The following is a 20561-nucleotide window of genomic DNA, read 5'->3' on the forward strand; positions in this document are numbered from 1 at the left end:
CGTTGCATATTCCTCTTTTTAGTTGATCCATGGATCATACAGGTTCATGTTGGCCACAGCTGGTTGTAAAGAAATAATGACTCACTCTTCAGTCTTAGTTAAAGATTTTATTGCATCTTAACGTGCATTCTCACCTTTTTGTTTTAAAAATAGCCTCAATTTGTTCCTCTTTTTTTTTTTTCCTTTATCTTTTTGTGGTGCAGCTACATTTCATAGAAACCAAATGGGAAAAAAAAATCAAATTTAAAAGCATTGTTTCTTCAATGTGACGTGTGTGTGTGTGTGTGTGTGTGTGTGTGTGTGTGTGTGTGTGTGTGTGTGTGTGTGTGTGTGTGTGTGTGTGTGTGTGTGTGTGTGTGTGTGTGTGTGTGTGTGTGTGTGCGTGTGTGCGTGCGTGCGTGCGTGTGTGTGTGCAGGCGGTTCAGCCCAGCACAGGAGACGTGTTGCTGGACTGCTTTACCGATGGGCCGTCCCGCTCTGAGCTGGAAGGCCGGGTACTAAAGATTAACCCCGTGGAGATCCTGGTGCCCTCTGACCTCTCGGAGCCGACCCACAGGCTCCTCCAGAGCATCGCCAATGCCAGGTAATCTGCTGTCTGGGCACTAGGGGGCAGCCTGCACACATTTACCGCCTGCTTCTCTGTGTGTTTGCAAGGCTGTGTGTGTTTGAGTTTGTGGGTTTTGTCTTTTTCATCCTGAGGGACTGAGTCGTCCTGTGATAATGTCCCCCACTGCAGCGCTAGAGGGGGTCCAACCAGGGCTGAGTTCATTTAAACGTCCGTAGACTGACAGATGCTTTTATGGCATTTGTTTCACAAAGAAATATATAAGATAATGTATGAAGTTTAATCCATTGGTCAAATGTTTAAAGGAGTACATAAAATAAAAAAAGTTAATAAAAGTTGCCTGGAGGCCCCAGTAGGCTCTGGTGTTGATAAATGTTTTTGTGAGGCTTTTTGCTCGGGGCCAAAGAAATAACGTTTATTTTTTCTTCTTTTTCTCCAAACTCCAGCTGCTAGGAAGTTGGTTAACACACTTTAAATACATATGGGAATAAGAATGCATCTTAGTTCTATAATGGACATAGGATGACGTTTTCAATTGACAGTTTTTACAAGTAATTAAAGGATAGGTTCAATAGGCAGGTTCCTTTCTGAACATTTAAACAGGTTGTGGTCGTTCCTCCTGTTCGCTCTGGCCTTTTTTAAAATATGATTTATTTATTCATGTGCTTCCAGTGCAGTGCAAATCTACAGTTCTTGTTCTGTGGAAAGATGAAGCTAACATGAGGCTTCAGTAGTCGTGGTTCCTCAAATCAAGTGTATATCTTCCCAAGTTGCAACCCTTTTTAGTCCGAAATATCCTTCTGTTCCAACTCTTCCTCCCACTGCCGCTTCATGGGACAGCACGATGAGTGTGTTTTTGTTTTTTTAAGCTCATAGCTGAGTATAAGAGCATGACTTCCTTTTAACGCGCGCAGGCCGCTGTGTGAACCATGCGATCCAAAGAAAAAAGGCAAAGGGCCTCACAGCTTGTCCTTTGGTTCACCGGCTGACCCACGCGGTCAGAAAACCTGTTGCCCCCGTCGGGCCGCCTCTCGTCTCGTCCTTACCGTCTGCACCCAGCGTGTTCACGCCGGCGCCTGCGATTGCATTGTGCTCTGGAAATGAAACCGGGGAGGCAGAGGGAGGCAGAGGGAGGGAGTGGATTCGATTTAGATGGTTAGATAAACGGGAAGGATGTCTGTCTGCCACCCTTTGCCTCTTTTTGTCTCCGTGACGGTGCACATATCTCATTACCTTTTTTCTTTTTTATATTCCACTTGCTACTTTCCACCCTCCTCCATTTGTTTTATTTCCAAATTGTATTCAGGGAAATTGTATTCATTCATATTCATTCCTCTCCCCCCCCCAACCTGCTGCTTTTCTTTCTCAGCCGTCCGCGTAGAGTGATTATAGCGGAGATGGACCTGTAAAGGCCAGCCCAATTATTGTGTTTGAACAGCCCTGCTCACCAGAGACGAGGCGCTCCTCAATTTGCAGCCCGCTCCACACAAATACACGACAGCTTCGCGTGTTCGGCTCAGACGGTAAAGAATCCCCCACACGTCTTATGCACACGGGTCCGTTTACGCATCACTACGACCGGCGACTTCCCAAGATATTTTTTTCTAGGTGATTCATTTTTTTTGTTTATTCTTCTTCCTCTCAATCATTCATCAGTCGGAAAGGAATGGCACTTGAAATGCATGAATCATTCTAACATTGGATGCTGTTGTAGATGCGTGTTAACATCACAGGCATATCACTCCAACCCATTAGTAAAATATGAGCGAGAGAGCCACCCAGGTGAGCGTTTAAAACGTTCGCCTCCGTGTCCCTGGGGGGGGTCGGGGCTGCGTGTGTGTGTCTCCATGGTGCGGCAGGTAATGAGTCCCTCGGTGGCAGCTAGGTGCGGCGCTGGTTGCTTTACTCGTCCACAGCCTGGAGTCATGAGTCAGGATCAGAGCAGTGACGGGGATTAGAGCCACAGAGAGAGAGAGAGAGGGGAGAAAAATAAAAGCTCTCGGCGCTGTCGACACAAATGTTCTCGCTTTCCCAAAGATTTTAAGTCTGTTACTGACGCTCTTGAATGCTAGGATTACATCCTGGGTACATTGGACAGCAGTCATGTCAGGATAGATCCACACACACAAACAAAGACTTAATGTGTGCATTTTACGAGCATGTGTGTGAACGTTTAAACGGACACACACGCTGCTCTGTATCCGCTAATCGAGCGCCTTAATCTGCCGTGCACATTAACCTCTGCTCTCTGGGTGGCAGCATCTCCGACTTAACCTTCAACCTCCCTGCTTTGATTGATTATCACCATCTCAGTGCTCTGAGCGTTGAGGGGGATTAATAATCGGTCGATGTGAAGCACCCACCCCTTCACATCTGCAGAGACAAACTTTTCTCACTTACCTTTTTTTAAGTGGCGTCTCTCGACGTGGAGACGGTGTTGGCTTTATTTGGAGATATGCCTGTCTAAGTTCTATGTTGCTCCTCCCAATACAATGCAGGGGAATGGAATTTCCGCCTGCTACACATTAGCGTGCTAGCGTCGTCCTTGTGAGCATGCTGGCCGGCCGACACGAGCGTTTAAACTCCCACAGCTAACTCTGTCGAGTCTTTTTTCTTGACTATGTCATTTCATTGCACTGAGCACTAATAATAAAACACATTCGCCTTCATTGTGTTGGTGGAAATCAACTGAAACCCAAACTATCTGCACGCTAGTTACCAGAACCTGAACCAGTATTGTAGTTTCCTGTCAACCTCAAAGCAGACTTCCTAACCCCAGGTTCACAACGTGCTGCGTCCTGCAGAGACGCTACACTGCACCCTTCTTTCCGCCGGATCAATACCAGCGATTGCCGGCGTTCTGGTAAACCTCATAATACGGTTGAATCGACTGGTTGAATGATTAATGGTCACATTTGAGCCGCTGGCACAATATGCGCTCTATTGATCACGTTTATATACCGTCAGTATGACCAGTGACTGAAGTGAGAGATGATGATTCTTCTATATTTCTGTGTGTGTGTGTGTGTGTGTGTGTGTGTGTGTGTGTGTGTGTGTGTGTGTGTGTGTGTGTGTGTGTGTGTGTGTGTGTGTGTGTGTGAGGGTTAGGAAACGGAAGAAAAAGAAGAAATGCTCCAGAGCCACGTGTTTGCCTCGGTTGCCCTGGCAACAACCGAGCGGACAAAGCAAACGAGTCCTTGAAATCAGCGACGCCGAGCGAATGAATGGAGCGATGGGGAGACGCAGGGAAAGTGTGTGTGTGTGTGTGTGTGTGTGTATGTCCATAGAGTCTCGTTGAACAAAAGGCCTGCTGCGTCTCGTGTTTTTTTTTTTCTTTCTTCCTCCCAGTCAGGGGAAAGATCAGATACGGGACGTCGCGTTTCCGTTTTGTCCGTCACAAGCACCGCCGGCCCCCCCGACTCAATGCTGTCGCCATGTTGTCGTCCCCCTGCAGCGCTCAGGCCGACGATCGCGTGCGAGTGGAGAGGAGGGACGGCGCTCAGTTCGAGTTCGCCTCCGCGATGAACACAGCCACCGAGTTCTACTGCCACGACCCGGAGAAAGGTGTGTTCGTCCATGTCACCTGCTGCCCTTTTCCCTTCAGTTACACACACACACACACACACACACACACACACACACACACACACACACACACACACACGTCTCGGCTGTAGCCCGAGGTGTGAGGCCCCCGTGACTCACGGCTGTGGTTTACCTGTTTGTTGCATCTGTGTCCTCCAGGCTCTCGCTCTCTGTCGAGTGTCGCGTCCTTGGAGAGCCCGGTGATCTGCTGTCTGGGGCCGCTCATCCAGTACCTCCAAGAATTCAACTTGGAAAGAGTTCTTAGGAGCGAAAGGTACACACACACACACACACACACAGGCTTCCAGCGTACTTATCCAGTGTTCCCGCTGGTCATTGGGATCCTGGGTAGAGCTGAAGCGATTCGTTATTAGCAATGAATTCATCTGCATTTATTTGATTCAGTCATTTTTCAGCCCTTATCCTGGAACAACATGGGGTTTTCACTCCTTTATATATTTACCACAATGTATTTGACAACTTATGGTAGACTTGTGTTGCTTTTCTCAGCGTAAAACATTTCCAACTGACCTCAGCATTTACAGTTTTTTATCGCAGAATTGCTTTGACTTTGACATTTTCATAATTCCCGTCAGCATTTTTTTCCCCCTCTCTCCCGAATCGACACGATGATCATCATTAATGCTGCAGCTGTGTTTTTGATGTGTCGCTGTGCTCACGCGCAGCTCGTTCCGGCGGCTGTCCTGCGAGTCGGAGGGCATGAACCTCAGCGCCGCCGCCCTCAAGAACCTGGAGATCCTCAACAACCAGGTGAGCGGCAGCAGAAACATCTGCACAGTCATTTGTAGTCACGTTGATGTCCCCTTTTGCAACCATCGCCATGTCGAAGTATCGTAACTCCCATGAGCCTCAGCTGCACGCTAACCCGCCGATAGAATAAATATCCGCACGATTACATCATCGTAGAGGACTCTTTACGGCAGGTGCGTGCCAACGCGCTATATTAAGACGGTAAGCGCTCGCACGGCGTTTGACCCTTGACCTCGTTCCTTGTCTAATTTGAATGTATTTGCTGGCAAGCCGGGCATCGTCTGCTGGGAGTTAAGCTAAGCTACATTTTCAGCTAGCGCACGGATGTTTTTTTAGAGCGGGAAAATGTCCGAGTCAAGTCTGAAGTCTACTGCTCGGTGACGATTCATCGTCCAGGTTTAGTAGTTAACCCTTAGGGGAGGGAGACTGAGCGATTGTTATATGAAACTGTAAATCATGGCTTGTTTTATGAAAAAAAGCCCAAAACTGCTGAATTTGGATGTATTGAACACTATAAGTAAAATACAAGTGAAATATATGGTTTGGTGCATGAAAAAATTCAAATGTCACAAATGTGCCCATATGCAAATTTTGGAGACTTCTGAATGTTCTCTGTACTAAACTCTCTCTACCTTTGTTCTGCAGAGAGAATGTTCACATATTGAGTTATGATTTGGGTTAGTGAATGTTCACATATTGAGCTATGATTTGGGTTAGAGAATGTTCACATATTGAGCTATGATTTGGGTTAGAGAATGTTCACATATTGTGTTATGATTTGGGTTAGAGAATGTTCACATTTTGAGCTATGATTTGGGTTAGAGAATGTTCACATATTGTGTTACGATTTAGGTTAGAGAATGTTCACATATTGTGTTATGATTTGGGTTAGAGAATGTTCACATATTGAGTTATGATTTGGGTTAGAGAATGTTCACATATTGAGCTATGATTTGGGTTAGAGAATGTTCACATATTGTGTTACGATTTGGGTTAGAGAATGTTCACATATTGTGTTATGATTTGGGTTAGAGAATGTTCACATATTGAGCTATGATTTGGGTTAGAGAATGTTCACATATTGAGCTATGATTTGGGTTAGAGTTGGACCTTACAGCTGCATCATTCCAAATAAATAATCATCCTGAAAGGGATTTTTTTCTAGGCGAACCTGAAACCTCCCATGTGTACCTTTTCATTTTAACCATAAGTATTCAAATAGCCCTAGTGGTTACAGAGATACACCCTTTTTAGTTTGGGTATGCAATTTTCGAGGAAAGGGCCTAAAAACAGGTGTTGTTTTTTTTTTTTTAAGGAGCTTGAACATGAGGATTTGTTACATTCCTGTCTGGAAAAAGAACAAAAAGCTAGAGGCTCTGCTTCATTCTGTATTCTAGCTTTCAGCACCAACGTGTTGACAGCTACAGATGTCATGTGACCAGGTAGACGCTCACCTTCCCAGAGACAGTCAGGACCGTCCAGATTACGCCTGTGCGTCTCGTGGAAATCACTTTTGTATCCGTGGTGGCGCGGCGGACCGTGAAGGAATTCAATGGCCGAGTTAAACTGTCGTTTCTCCGATCACAGCAAAATGCTCGGTGACGAGTCGGGGCTCGCGTGGGTGGCGGCTCAAAAGTTCAGCACGACTCCGCTGCTGCCGCGGCGCGTTTGTCACACGCTGAGTTCAGGCTCCGTTCAAAACCTGCTCAACCGACTCCTTGCGGCCTCCGTCGACCGGCTCTTGAAATCATTACATCATCGGGTTGTTTTTTTTTTTTTCTCCCGTCCACGGACTCTAAACTGTGTTTTGTGTGCGTTCTTTGGATGATAGACAGATGGCGGCGCCAGGGGCAGTCTGTTGTGGGTGTTGGATCACACTCGCACTCCGTTTGGGAGGAGACTGATGAGGAAGTGGGCGAGCCGGCCCCTCACAGACCCGCGGTGAGTACAGGACACCCTCCTGACCTCTGATGAAGCACTGCTAGTCGGGTTTGGCGAGCTTCCTTCTCCGGGTTTCTCTCTGGATCCCAGAACCACTTCCTTGCCCTGAATCAAGAGTCTCAGGCTGTGCTTATGCAGATTCATGGAGTATTGATTATATGACATTATATCCATCACATTTGAGTTTGAAGACAAACGACTTTGGCTATAACATGAGGCATCGGCCAGCGGCCCTAATTATGACTTGAATGTCGGCGTGAATGCCATTTTACAAATCGGATACTGGTTATTACGATCATTTTGATATGCCATGAATGCAGCATTACTTCAGACCTGGAAAACTCATGGAATTTTAAAATGGTTATTTCCAGGCCTGGAAAAGTCCCTTGAAAAAAATGAAATCCCAAAGGTTTTGGAAAAGTCATGTAAATGTGTTATATTCATGTGTTCATGACGTTCATTTACGCTGAGTTTGAAATAATGAATATGCTTTTAAAAGAAAGACGCTCAACATATAAGCAGGCATACATACAGACATCTATATAAATGTTTATTATTTTAATCAAACTATTGTCTCATTCATTTGAGTCATTTAAGGTTTACTGTATGCGTTGTATTCTCATTGTGAGTTTAAATACTACATTTACTCACTTTTTCATGTTTATACCCAGATTTCACAAAATGTTTGGTCATGGAAATTTGGTTGAAAGTCCTGGAAATCCATTGGTCATGATGTGTATGAACCCTGTTCACAGCTGTGGCCTCGGCGCTCCTTATTTCTTGAATTTATTAGAGCCATGTGTTTTTAAAATTTTAAAATTGTCCATGAAGGACCATGCATCTTTTCGCATTGGCAGTGCTGCAACATGAAAGGTATTAAATACCTCGTCAGCTCCAGAAATGATACAAACATGTACCAGAAGGCGTTATTCATTCCATAAAGTCACATGACTGATGTGTATATTTCTCACATTTTAATTCATGCGTTGACTGACAAGTCTATGTAAATATGTCCAGAGTTGTACGAGAGAATGCAAGACTGCGCATGAATGCTTACTTATGCCTGACTTATCTTTTCATCCGGCAGTTGTTACTCTTTTCCAGAAACACTGCAGGGTGACGAAAGAAAAAGACAAAAGAAACGAACATATAAAGTGATCCTTTTTAAATAAAAATGTTGAAACTGACTCACAGTGGTACAAACAGCCTCTCAGTTATGTGTGCAGTACTGTTCCAGTTTTCTGCAGTGTTATTGTACTATCCATTTAGTGTGTGTGTGTGTGTGTGTGTGTGTGTGTGTGTGTGTGTCCCTCTCCCTCCCACAGTGCAGGGATTATAGCTGTGGATTGGGTGCAGCTATCAGATTATACAGAATTTCAACGCCAAATAAAACCCAGATTACACGCAGGCACATTAATTCCAAGGCACATGACACACACACACACACACACACACACACACACACACACACACACACACACAGACAGCTCGGTTTCCTCTGTTATTTATTTTTTGGGTACATTTTCACTCTGTTTAGACACAAGTCAGAGTTTTACAGGTTTTTAACACTTTATACTTTCACCTTTCCTATAATGCTGCACAGGTTGATCTACTTTTTACAAATATTTTATAATACACACGTTAATACTGCAGAAATACAGATCATACTGTAAACAAAAGTGAGAAAAATCATTTTATCCTGAAGAAATTCAACATGACGTCGTCACTCCCTTCACAGCTCGTTGGCTTCAAGCTGTTCAGGCAACCCTCAGCCCGTCACAGGGTTTCTGAATGAACTAATTTGGCAGATATTTGCTCCGAGTTCAAAACGCGCAGTGCCTTTTTCAATCAGGTTCAATTCAGCGCTCCAAAAAAAAAAGCAAATCTATTGAGCAGATTGAACAGGTTTTCTTTGACTCCGTGCCTCCCCCGTCAGTCCTCATCGACTTCCTGAAAGTCTTTTCTTTCCGTCTCCTTCCCCGGACCCCGCAGGTGTATCTCGGAGAGGCAGGACGCCGTGCAGGAGATCCTGCAGTCGCACTCGCTCACTTTGAACGCCGTCAAATCCCTGCTGTCGCATTTGCCCGACCTGGAGAGAGGCGTCTGCAGCATATACCACAAAAAGGTAAAAAGCAATATAAAAGAAAGGACACACATCTTGCCCCTTGACTGATTGATATCTTTTTGTTTTATTTATATGTTTTGTTTCCACAACCGTGGTCCTGATTTTTTTATTTTGTTTTGTAAGGCTGGTAATCATTCTGTCAGCTATGATAACGCTTCACTCTCCATCCTAAGAGGAGAGCTGTGGGCGGAGGGACGGGCGGAAACTGCTCGGAAAGAATTGTCAAAAGTATAAAGAATTTGACAAAAGCAGCGGAGACAAAAAGCTCTTATTCCTCGCTGTTTTGCATAAAAATGAAAACCAAGACGATTCTCTCTCTGTCTTTGTCTCTCTCTCTCTCTCTCTCTCGCTTCTTGATTCACAACAGGGAGCAGTCGCCTCAGTGGCACTCACCTGATTGTCTGACAGAATCTCATTTCCCATTGGGCCCATTTTTTAAAAGTTAGGACTGTGTGTGTGTGTGTGTGTGTGTGACGGAGATGAGAGAGGCCCTCTGGTCTGAGCTCATGTTTAACTTTCTGACTCCTTCATATATTGTTAAAAGAAAACAGTCAAATGTCACCACACACACACACACACACACCGAGAGGGCCTTAATTGTCCTCATGCCCATCTGTTGATGAATGTGCCTGTGTGTAATGGCCTGTGTCTCTCCGGCTCCATTGACATAATGGGAGGAAGGGCGCGCTCGCAGCCTCTGCCTGTTTGGGTCCATGAAAGAGCATCACATGCCGCTGACATGGGGGACCATTACAGCGGCATGTGATTAATGCCATAAACCATTGTCGCTGTGACTCTCATTAACCTTTCATGACTCGGCGACTCTACTGTGGCGTCACCGGCGGCAATTTGAAGTCGACGTAATCTACGATGTCGGCCCTCTTCCGAGGCATTTTCATGCAGAGCATTGATCGGGACTACAGATGGGAAATAGCCTCTTGGCTAACTCTAGCACATTTAACAGAAATGCTTTTTATTTATGTGCACTGTCCCCTTTATTAAATAAACCAGTAAATGAATCAGTAACTTGACTTCATCTTAAATGATCTTGGGTTTAACGTTCATCAGTGATGTTGAAGTAAAACAGTCTCTATAGCCAGTTTTGTTTCTTTTATTGTGCATTAGCTTATTTTTCAGTTACAAGTGGGATTGAAATAAAATCCTTTGCATTCGATTGGACGGCTAAAAAGTGTCCGGGCTCATTATGTAGCGCGATACGGAGCGACCAGGCGGCAACCGCCGGTTCAGCAAAGTCTAACAATACATACAAATGTATATGTATATGTATATGTATGTGTGTGTGTGTATGTATGTATATATATGTATATATATATATATATATATATATATATATATATATATATATATATATATATATATATATATATATATATATATATATATTTTTTTTTTTTCTTCGGCACTTTTAACAGAAATGTTTTTATTAATGTGCACTGTCCCCTTATTAAATAAACCATTATCAGGGTTCTTACGGTCATGAAAAACCTGGAAACGTCATGGAATTTAAAAATGGTTATTTCCAGTTCTGGAAAAGTCCATGAAAAAAAAAAAAATCCAAAAAGTCATGTAAATGTATTATATTCATGTGTTCATGTCGTCCATTTACGCTGAGTTTGAAATAAGCTTTTAAAAGAAAGACGCTCAAAATATAAGCAGGCATACATACAGGCATCTATATAAATGTTTATTATTTTAATCAAACTATTGTCTCTCATTCATTTGAGTCATTTAAGGTTTACTGTATGCTTTGTGTTCTCATTGTTAGTTTAAATACTACATTTACTCACTTTTTCCTGTTAACACTGAGATTTCACAAAATGCTTGGTCATGGAAATGTTGTTTAAAGTCATGGAAAAGTCATGGAAATCCACTGGTCACAATGTGTATGAACCCTGCATGATTATCGACAGCAGCGTCCCTCACCACCCGAACCCTTCTGCCCCCGTGTGCATATCTTTGTGCGTTCCAGTCTTCCACGCAGGAGTTTTACCTCATTATCAGCGGCCTTTCTCGACTGGGAAGTGACCTGCGGGCCTTGCTCCCAGCCGTCCAGTCCCAGATCAGCTCCTCGCTCCTCCTCCGCCTCTTGTTGGACACTCCGGACCTGCTGGCTCCGGCCCACAGCCACCTCCAGGTGCTCAACGAAAGGGCCGCCAAGTGAGTATGCAGGGGGGAGGGAGGGGATTAAAAAACAATATCTAAAAATGTGAGCACACAGCTCTCTCCAGACACATTGATTAAGTGCTGATTCATCGTGGAAGCGGATTTACTCCGAAATGTCATCGCCATAGATTTAGTCTGAGTGGTCATTATTGTTTATTGCTAAAGAATGTGGTCAATCAAGTCAACGGCTCATCATTTAGATTGCTTTGTTGTTTACACTCACTGGGCGACTGAGATTACACTATTGATTTGTATTCTTTATTTTTTTTGATCAACTGATTCATTGTTTATCCTTTATAGAAAGTCAAACTAATAACAAAATGGCCACACCATTTTTTCCAAACACTCCAAAAGCCAAATATGTTCTATTGGCAATGCTAGAAGACTCACCACACTGTAAGAACCAGCCAGTGTGCCTCCATTATCATGGCTTTGTTGATCAATTTATCGACTCTTTTCTGTGTACAATAGCTGTGTGATAAAACTGTATTGACATTACCTCAAAACTAAGAAGAAGAGAACTTGCAGCAGCATATTTTTACATGAACATAGATTCAGGAGCACACACACACTCACTGGAAAATCTTGGTTTGTTCAAGATATCTCAACTAAAAAACGTTTATATCTCTGCTGATGGAGAGATTGGTGTCTCTCTGACTCTTCTGCAATTAGTTAATTTGGATTAAATCTCTAATTTCACTCGGTTCCATTGCTAACCACTGGATGTGTGCTGTGATCGGGACTCTTTCTGTGTGTTTTGCGCAGGACGGGAAACAAGACGGAGCTGTTCTCAGACCTGTCCGACTTCCCGGTGCTGCGGGAAAGAAGGGAGCAGATCCAGACCGTCGCCGACCAGATCCAAGACCACCGCAAAGACGTCCGCCGGACGCTGAAGGCCCCGGCGCTGGACTACACCACCGTCTCTGGACTGGAGGTACCGAGTGTGTGTGTGTGTGTGTGTGTGTGTGTGTGTGTGGGGGGGGAGGCTGAGAGTGGAAGACAGGCGGGTTGGGTTGGTCTGGGTTGACGGCCTGATTCAGGCGGAGGAATGAGTCACGGCGGGGATCTGAGGGATCTGATGTCTGCGCGCGTGTGTGTGTGTGTGTGTGTGTGTGTGTGTGTGTGTGTGTGTGTGTGTGTGTGTGTGTGTGTGTGTGTGTGTGTGTCAGTTTTAATCAAGAGTGACATGTTGTTTTGTCCGTCCGCTCTCGTCTTATTTAACAAAGTCTTCCTCTGGCTCCTCTTCCTCATCTGCCCTCAGTTTCTGATTGAGGTGAAGAACTCGCTGTCGTCCACTGTTCCACCTGACTGGGTCAAAATCAGCAGGTGAGCTCACAGACGCACACACACACGCACACACACACTCTGTCACAGTCACTGACCCTTTTATCACTTTTTCTAAAATGACATGATAGTGGCACTGACTCCATGGTGTTAAATCTCACCTCTGAAATGATCAAACATAAACTGGATAGAAAACCAAAACCAGGAAATGAGTCAGCGATTTGCACTTTTTCTTTTTCCCCTCGTCTCAAAGTCGGTTCGATGGCTGAAATAAGTGTCTATGGGTATCACAATTGTACTTTTCATATATATAATATATGTATAATACGTCAGTACAAACCACCCCATTGAATTTTGAGCTTTTCTGCGGATAATTGAGACGACAAAATGTCTTCTCTGATTGAACTCGTGCTTCAAAAATCACAAAAGTGGTTTTAATTAGAGAAGATTATCTCGCCACAGAATCCGATGGAAAAAAAATTGGCTTTTTCTGGAGGGAAGCGGCGCGACTTCAGTCCCGTTCCTGTGAAATCGTGATTTTTTTTTATTTTTTTTTTAGAAACACCTGGAGGGAATGTTCTTCGCACCTGGCACAAACATCCACTTGGACTCAAAGATGAACTGATTATAATTTGATTGTCAAAAGTCACTAACTAAATCAAGAATGCAGAATCTAACTTTGCCAATTTCACACACATATCTAATGGGATCAAATGAGGCATTAAACTCGTATTTCTAGTCGGAGAAGTGTCATCCGAGATTCGGCTGCATCGTTGTGAGAAAATGAAGCGCTAAATATGATGTGTTTTTGCATTTATCATAACATCACAGCCCTGTTTCTAATTGGTTTGCAGGTGTATGTTCGAGTTGTGTGTTGATGTAGGACTCACACTTGCAGTATGTTTCTATAACATCAAACCCAGAGACAATTGATGATTCAATCATTCAAAATCGAAGTAAATTGCGACATAAACGAACAGGAAAAGTGTGTTTAACTGCAGGCAACCATAGTAACAGCACACTATTAAACTACACTAAAGGGTCATTTGGTGACGCAGCCAATCCTGCGATGGTTTAAAGATCCACTTCTGCTCACTTGGTTGATCTGGTCGTAATAACGCATGGACAAGTGGCCGTGTCGTACTTATTGAGCTCAGTGTGTTGTGCCGCTGTCTCCGCAGCACCAAGGCAGTCAGCAGGTATCACTCTCCCTTCCTGGCAGAGCGCTACAAGAAGCTGCTGCAGCTCCGAGAGCAGCTGCTGCTGGACTGCCAGAGGGAGTGGAGCAATTTTCTGGAGTATGACACACACACACACACACACTCACACACACTCACACTCATAACTGTTTTAGTCGAGTGGACCGTCCGTGTCGTCTGCTCAGAATGCAGAATGCACTTATCTTAATTTACACAATCTTTCTCTCTCCCTCTCTCTGCAGTCAGTTTGGGGAGCACTATCACACCATGAAAAGGGCTATTAGTCACCTAGCAACCATGGACTGTCTCTTTTCATTGGCTGAGGTGGCTAAACAAGGGGACTATTGCAGGTGATGTCCTCTCATGATAACCGTAAATATTGGTGAGCGTGTGTGTGTGTGTGCGCGCGCCATTTTATGTGTGTGTGTGTGAGATAACGTGTGTGTGTGGGTGTCCTGTGTCGTGTCCTATAGTCTCAGACAGGCTGTGTGTGGGAGTGTGCACCAGGCTCTGCAGCGTGCTCAGCCAAAACGCCAACATCTCTCACACACACACACACACACACACACACACCTTCATATTGTCCATTTTGTTGTTATAGCTTCACATCCACAGTCCCTCTTTTCTTTTTGCAGCTCCTCTTTAACTCCTAGTTTTATCGTTGCTCTCCTAAAGTCTCTATTTCTCTGTGTTTATTTTTTTTAAGGGATAGTTTGACATTTAAGCTGTGATGCGACTCATGTATGTTTTTGTTTTGTTTCTTACGAGGAGAATGTCATCTCTCTGCCTTGTTCCTATTGTTACAGCTTTTATTGTTCGTTTTTACCATGAACTGCCTTTGAGTATCTTTTTTTTTTGAAGCGCTATACAAACAACATGTATTATTATTATTATGAATAATAATATTTGTGCAATACATTTATTTTCGCTCTTGCCAAGAGCTAGACGAGAAGATCAATACCACTCATGTCTGTATGCTAAACATGAAGCTACAGCCGGTAGCCGGTTAGCTTAGCATAGAGACTGGGCGCAGGGCAAACGGCTGTCTGAAGCTGTGAGCAGTGAAAAGAACGAGTTGCAGCTTAACGAGGGGTCACGGTGTGTGTCGGGCTATTTCTCGGCCCGGGACTAGAGGGTGTTAGTAGTATGTTACTAGTATGTTAGTAGTATGTTAGTAGTATGTTGTCAGGAAGTTCCTGCGCCAGTCTTCCCATCGAACTCTCTCCAAAAACATCAACAAGCGTATTTCCCAAACTATTCTTTTAAGGAATGCAGGCATCCGCAGTTTGTGTTTGAGAGTGTTGATTTAGTATATTTATGTAGAAGCCTGGCTAATGAATCATTAGGCCAATATTATTGTCCAATATCGATACATTTTATGTTTTGGCAGGTATGCTAAATATGACAGAGCAGTTTCACTGTTTATGCATTCTTTTTTTTGCTTTTTCTTAATTCAATTTTATTTGATGTGTTTAATTTGTATTTATAAATTAGTGATTGATTGATATAGTGTTACATTTAAATGTTTTTGTATTTGTTTTTGTAGATTTGAATTATTTTCAATATTGGGATAGAATTGCAATATAGGACTGTAAATAAACTGTAAATAAGAGAAAATTATAAACACATTGCACAATACTGTGGCGGGAGTCCCAATGCGCATGGTGTCGGTTTGTGTGTGTGTGTGTGTGTGTGTGTTTTAATTGGTTGTGTATGCGCCCAACTTGCGGAGTGTGTTCTCTGTGTCCAGGCCAGAGGTGTGTGAAGGTCAGCGTCAGATTATGATCCGGGACGGCAGACACCCTGCCATCGACTTACTGATGGGAGAGCACAACCAGTATGTGCCCAACCTCACCGAACTACAGGTACACACACACACACACACACACACACACACACACACACACACACACACACACACACACACACACACACACGGCTCATTCAGAGTGCTTCGAACCACAAGTTGAGCCAAAACACGCTGGGACGTTTGTTTGCTCATTGAGGCGGCTCTGAAACAAATTTGTAACGGCTATCACACACACACACACACACACACACACACACACACAAACACACACAAGATGCACACTCATACGGACTTGCATGGCACCGCACACACTTCCTCGCTCAGTGCTGGAGTGGGTGTAGGTTAATTTTGCAACAGAAGCGCAAGCCAATAGGAAGAGGAGCCAAGCTTTCAATCCACCCACCTCCTCTGCTGTGCAGGACAGCAAATATCTTTTTCTGTCTCTCTCATCGCCTTCTGTCTTTGTCACTGTTCTCCTCTTGTTCCTTTCCTCGCTCCTCTCTCCTTCCTCCTCTCTTTTCTCCTCTCGCTCCTTTCCTCTCTCCTCGCTCCGCTCCTCTCCTCGCTCCTATTCTCGCTCCTTTCCTCACTCCTTTCCTCACTCCTCTTCTCTCTGCTTCTCTCCTCTCGCTCCTTTCCTCGCTCCTTTCCTCTCTCCTCACTCCGCTCCTCTCCTCGCTCCTCTCTTCGCTCCTCTCCTCTCTGCTTCTCTCCTCTCGCTCCTTTCCTCTCTCCTCTCCTCTCCCCTTTTGCTCCTTTCCTCACTCCGCTTCTTTCCTCGCTCCTTCCCTCGCTCCTCTACTCGCTCCTCTACTCGCTCCTTTCCTCTCTCCTCACTTCGCTCCTTTCCTCTCTCCGCTCCTTTCCTCGCTCCTTTCCTCGCTCCTTTCCTCGCTCCTCTCCTCTCTGCTCCTCTCCTCTCTGCTTCTCTCCTCTCTACTTCTCTCCTCTCGCTCCTTTCCTCTCTCCTCACTCCGCTCCTCTCCTCGCTCCTCTCCTCGCTCCTTTCCTCTCTCCTCTCCTCGCTCCTCTCCTCTCTCCTCTCCTCGCTCCTCTCCTCGCTCCTCTCCTCGCTCCTTTCCTCGCTCCTCTCCTCTCTGCTTCTCTCCTCTCTACTTCTCTCCTCTCGCTCCTTTCCTCTCTCCTCACTCCGCTCCTCTACTCGCTCCTCTCCTCGCTCCTCTCCTCGCTCCTTTCCTCGCTCCTCTCCTCTCTGCTTCTCTCCTCTCTACTTCTCTCCTCTCGCTCCTTTCCTCTCTCCTCACTCCGCTCCTCTACTCGCTCCTCTCCTCGCTCCTCTCCTCGCTCCTTTCCTCTCTCCTCTCCTCGCTCCTCTCCTCGCTCCTTTCCTCGCTCCTCTCCTCTCTGCTTCTCTCCTCTCTACTTCTCTCCTCTCGCTCCTTTCCTCTCTCCTCACTCCGCTCCTCTACTCGCTCCTCTCCTCTCTCCTCTCCTCGCTCCTCTCCTCGCTCCTCTCCTCGCTCCTTTCCTCGCTCCTCTCCTCTCTGCTTCTCTCCTCTCTACTTCTCTCCTCTCGCTCCTTTCCTCTCTCCTCACTCCGCTCCTCTACTCGCTCCTCTCCTCGCTCCTCTCCTCACTTCTCTCCTCTCTGCTTCTCTCCTCTCGCTCCTTCCCTCTCTCCTTTCCTCTCTCCTCACTTCGCTCCTTTCCTCTCTCCTCTCTTCGCTCCTCTCCTCGCTCCTCTCCTCTCTGCTTCTCTCCTCTCGCTCCTTTCCTCTCTCCTCTCGCTCCTTTCCTCTCTCCTCTCGCTCCTTTCCTCGCTCCTCTCCTCTCTGCTTCTCTCCTCTCTACTTCTCTCCTCTCGCTCCTTTCCTCTCTCCTTTCCTCTCTCCTCACTTCGCTCCTTTCCTCTCTCCTCACTTCGCTCCTCTCCTCGCTCCTCTCCTCGCTCCTCTCCTCGCTCCTCTACTCGCTCCTCTCCTCGCTCCTCTCCTCTCTGCTTCTCTCCTCTCGCTCCTTTCCTCTCTCCTTTCCTCTCTCCTCACTTCGCTCCTTTCCTCTCTCCTCACTTCGCTCCTTTCCTCTCTCCTCACTTCGCTCCTCACTTCGCTCCTCTCCTCGCTCCTCTCCTCGCTCCTCTCTTCGCTCCTCTCCTCGCTCCTCTCCTCTCTGCTTCTCTCCTCTCGCTCCTTTCCTCTCTCCTTTCCTCTCTCCTTTCCTCTCTCCTCACTTCGCTCCTTTCCTCTCTCCTCACTTCGCTCCTTTCCTCTCTCCTCACTCCGCTCCTCTCCTCGCTCCTCTCCTCGCTCCTCTCCTCTCTGCTTCTCTCCTCTCGCTCCTTTCCTCTCTCCTCTCCTCTCCTCTCCTCTCCCCTCTCGCTCCTTTCCTCACTCCGCTCCTTTCCTCGCTCCTTTCCTCACTCCTCTCCTCTCTGCTCCTCTCCTCTCTGCTTCTCTCCTCTCGCTCCTTTCCTCTCTCCTCTCCTCTCCTCTCCCCTCTCGCTCCTTTCCTCACTCCGCTCCTTTCCTCGCTCCTTTCCTCGCTCCTCTCCTCGCTCCTCTCCTCTCTGCTCCTCTCCTCTCTGCTTCTCTCCTCTCGCTCCTTTCCTCTCTCCTCTCCTCTCCTCTCCCTTCTCGCTCCTTTCCTCACCCCTCTCTTTTCCTCGCTCCTCTCCTCTCTGCTTCTCTCCTCTCGCTCCTTTCCTCTCTCCTTTCCTCTCTCCTCACTCCGCTCCTCTCCTCGCTCCTCTCCTCTCTGCTCTTCTCCTCTCTGCTTCTCTCCTCTCGCTCCTTTCCTCTCTCCTCTCCTCTCCTCTCCCCTCTCGCTCCTTTCCTCACTCCGCTCCTTTCCTCGCTCCTTTCCTCGCTCCTTTCCTCGCTCCTCTCCTCTCTGCTCCTCTCCTCTCTGCTTCTCTCCTCTCGCTCCTTTCCTCTCTCCTTTCCTCGCTCCTCTCCTCTCTCTTCACTCTGCTCCTCTCGCTGCTTTCCTCACTCACTCCTCTCGCTTCCTCTCCTCTCCTCCCCTCCCCTCCCCTCTCCTCTCTCACAGGGCGATGGCAGGAGAACTATGATAATCACTGGTCCTAATATGGGGGGTAAGAGCTCCTACATCCGCCAGGTGGCCCTGATCTGTGTTCTGGCTCAGATGGGCTCCTACGTCCCGGCCTCTGAGGCCCGCCTGGGCGTGCTGGACGGCATCTATACCAGGTATGAACCCAAAAGGGAATCGCTTTTCAGTGGAAGTGCACACACACATACACAGATGCTCTGGGCATCTTATATCGCTCCTTTAATGTTGCCACTTTACTAATGACTCACTAATGTTGCAACATTGATAAAAGGATTTAATGGATGTGCAAGAAAGTCAAAGGTTTTCATCTGAAAGGAAATGGTGAATATTGTTTACACCTGGACAACACACCGTAAATAAACATCACGGAGTAACTAACGGATGACTATCACAATGATGTCAAGAAGATCAATCCATGAATACGAAAATATATCCACGTCATATAATGCAGTCCCACCAAGAGAGACAATGTTGTAAATGTACTCTTCAAACTTCCTGACGCTTTCTTCATCTTGTTTGATGCTTTCAATAAAGATAATTTGGAAAAGATTCCCACGAGGACTTCCTCTGCAGCACTCGTTTCTAATTGAATAATTACATTAACGGACAAATTTGAGCTCGGAAAGGAAACGCTGGCGAGTCGACAGTCAACAGTTTTCATCCTTCTGAATCCAAACTGTTGAGCGCTGCACCAGTTAACTGAGACCATATGTTTAGTTTTTTACTTTTATCTGATGAACTGACACTTCACTGTGAATCCTCTAGTTCAGTGGTTCTCAAATGGGGGTCCGTGCACCCTTAGGGGACCGGGAAGGCCCTCCAGGGGGTACGTGAGATTTAAAAAATATATATATTTAAAATTAGCATCCGTTAAAAAATCCTTTAAAAATAGTTATTTAATAAATATTCAATAAAATATAAGTGTAAGTTCATGAACTGAATTTGATATATTCTGTATTTAATCAGACACTCATGGCAAAAATCCTCTCCGTGGATACTGGGAGAAAAACATATTTCTCAGGGGGTTCAATACTGAAAAAAGGTTGAGAAGCACTCCTCCAGTTTGTGAATTGGCTTCATGAAGCAGAGAGGATGCCACAGAAACACAAGATGAATAAAGCCATGTGTTGCAGCTGCACGGAAAAAAAGGCACCCAGTTTGCATGCAGTCTCTTGGTGACACCAATATGTGTGTGTGTGTGTTTTATTTTTCAAGCACATTAAAGATAATACATCCATAAACAATGACACGCTCAAAAACAGGTTGATAAGAACACACCAATGCGTACAAGTATGCATCCGGTAATGTAAAAGTGACGAAACAAGCTCCTGGGTTTCTTTCTCTTCGTTGATGGACGTTTTCCTCAAGTCCAGATACCCGAGCGACTTCTTCTAGCTTCGTCTCCTTCGCCAGGAAGGAGGATGGTGGCCATGACAACGCCGATGGAGCGCATCGCACCTTCACCGCCGCAGGTTTATTTTATAGTGCGCCAACAAGGACACCTTTTAAAAAAAAACAACAACGCCTCAGTCACCTGGTTTCCCCCCTCATCGTCTGTGACAGGGTCCGGTTTATTTCTAGGATTGACACTCACACGGATTAGAAGAGATTAGTGTGTGTGTGTGTGTGTGTGTGTGTGAGGGAAAAAAAGAGGAAGAGTTGTTTTTACTACTGTTCCATCATGGTTGTGTGCGATGCAGCTCTCAGACAATGAGGCTTTGTTGCAGAAGACACTCCCCACACACGGATGATTATTCTCATTACGATGACAGTAGCAGTGAGCTCTGCATGTTGTTTCCAGCCCCGACTACATATTAGTGTGGAGCGCAGGCCAATAAGCTGTATGGCCTCCGTTATTCTGCCTCTGCTGCACTATGTGATTAGACCTAATGGCTTGCAGATGTGTGTAATTGTCTTCTCCTTTATTTTTTGGTGGGTTTAAGCATGTTCTTATGTTTTAACCCAGTGGGTGCCGGAGACCTGCGAGTCTGTGCGTTCTTTCCTCTGTCCTGGAGAGAAGCAGTTGGTGGTTTTGGACTTCCCATTAGCGTAACGAGGGGATTTTTG

At 45.7% G+C, this 20561-nt stretch overlaps 1 protein-coding gene across 1 annotated transcript in view; it reads left to right on the plus strand.

The window, feature by feature from the left end:
- msh3 (mutS homolog 3 (E. coli)) overlaps window positions 1–20561 on the plus strand; it is a gene marked incomplete at its 5' end in the record, with an annotated part of 39851 nt that overhangs the window by 5209 nt on the left and 14081 nt on the right. The window contains 13 exons of the mRNA XM_079222285.1: window positions 417–583; window positions 4020–4129; window positions 4310–4424; window positions 4837–4921; window positions 6753–6862; window positions 8855–8987; window positions 10978–11165; window positions 11937–12105; window positions 12433–12497; window positions 13637–13753; window positions 13897–14004; window positions 15405–15519; window positions 18474–18631. Of these exons, the coding sequence (XP_079078411.1) occupies window positions 417–583; window positions 4020–4129; window positions 4310–4424; window positions 4837–4921; window positions 6753–6862; window positions 8855–8987; window positions 10978–11165; window positions 11937–12105; window positions 12433–12497; window positions 13637–13753; window positions 13897–14004; window positions 15405–15519; window positions 18474–18631 (1640 nt within the window). The remainder of the gene's footprint in view (window positions 1–416; window positions 584–4019; window positions 4130–4309; window positions 4425–4836; window positions 4922–6752; window positions 6863–8854; window positions 8988–10977; window positions 11166–11936; window positions 12106–12432; window positions 12498–13636; window positions 13754–13896; window positions 14005–15404; window positions 15520–18473; window positions 18632–20561) is intronic.

This window comes from Taurulus bubalis (genome assembly GCF_910589615.1).
Source record: "Taurulus bubalis genome assembly, chromosome: 8".
Lineage (NCBI taxonomy): Eukaryota > Metazoa > Chordata > Actinopteri > Perciformes > Cottidae > Taurulus > Taurulus bubalis.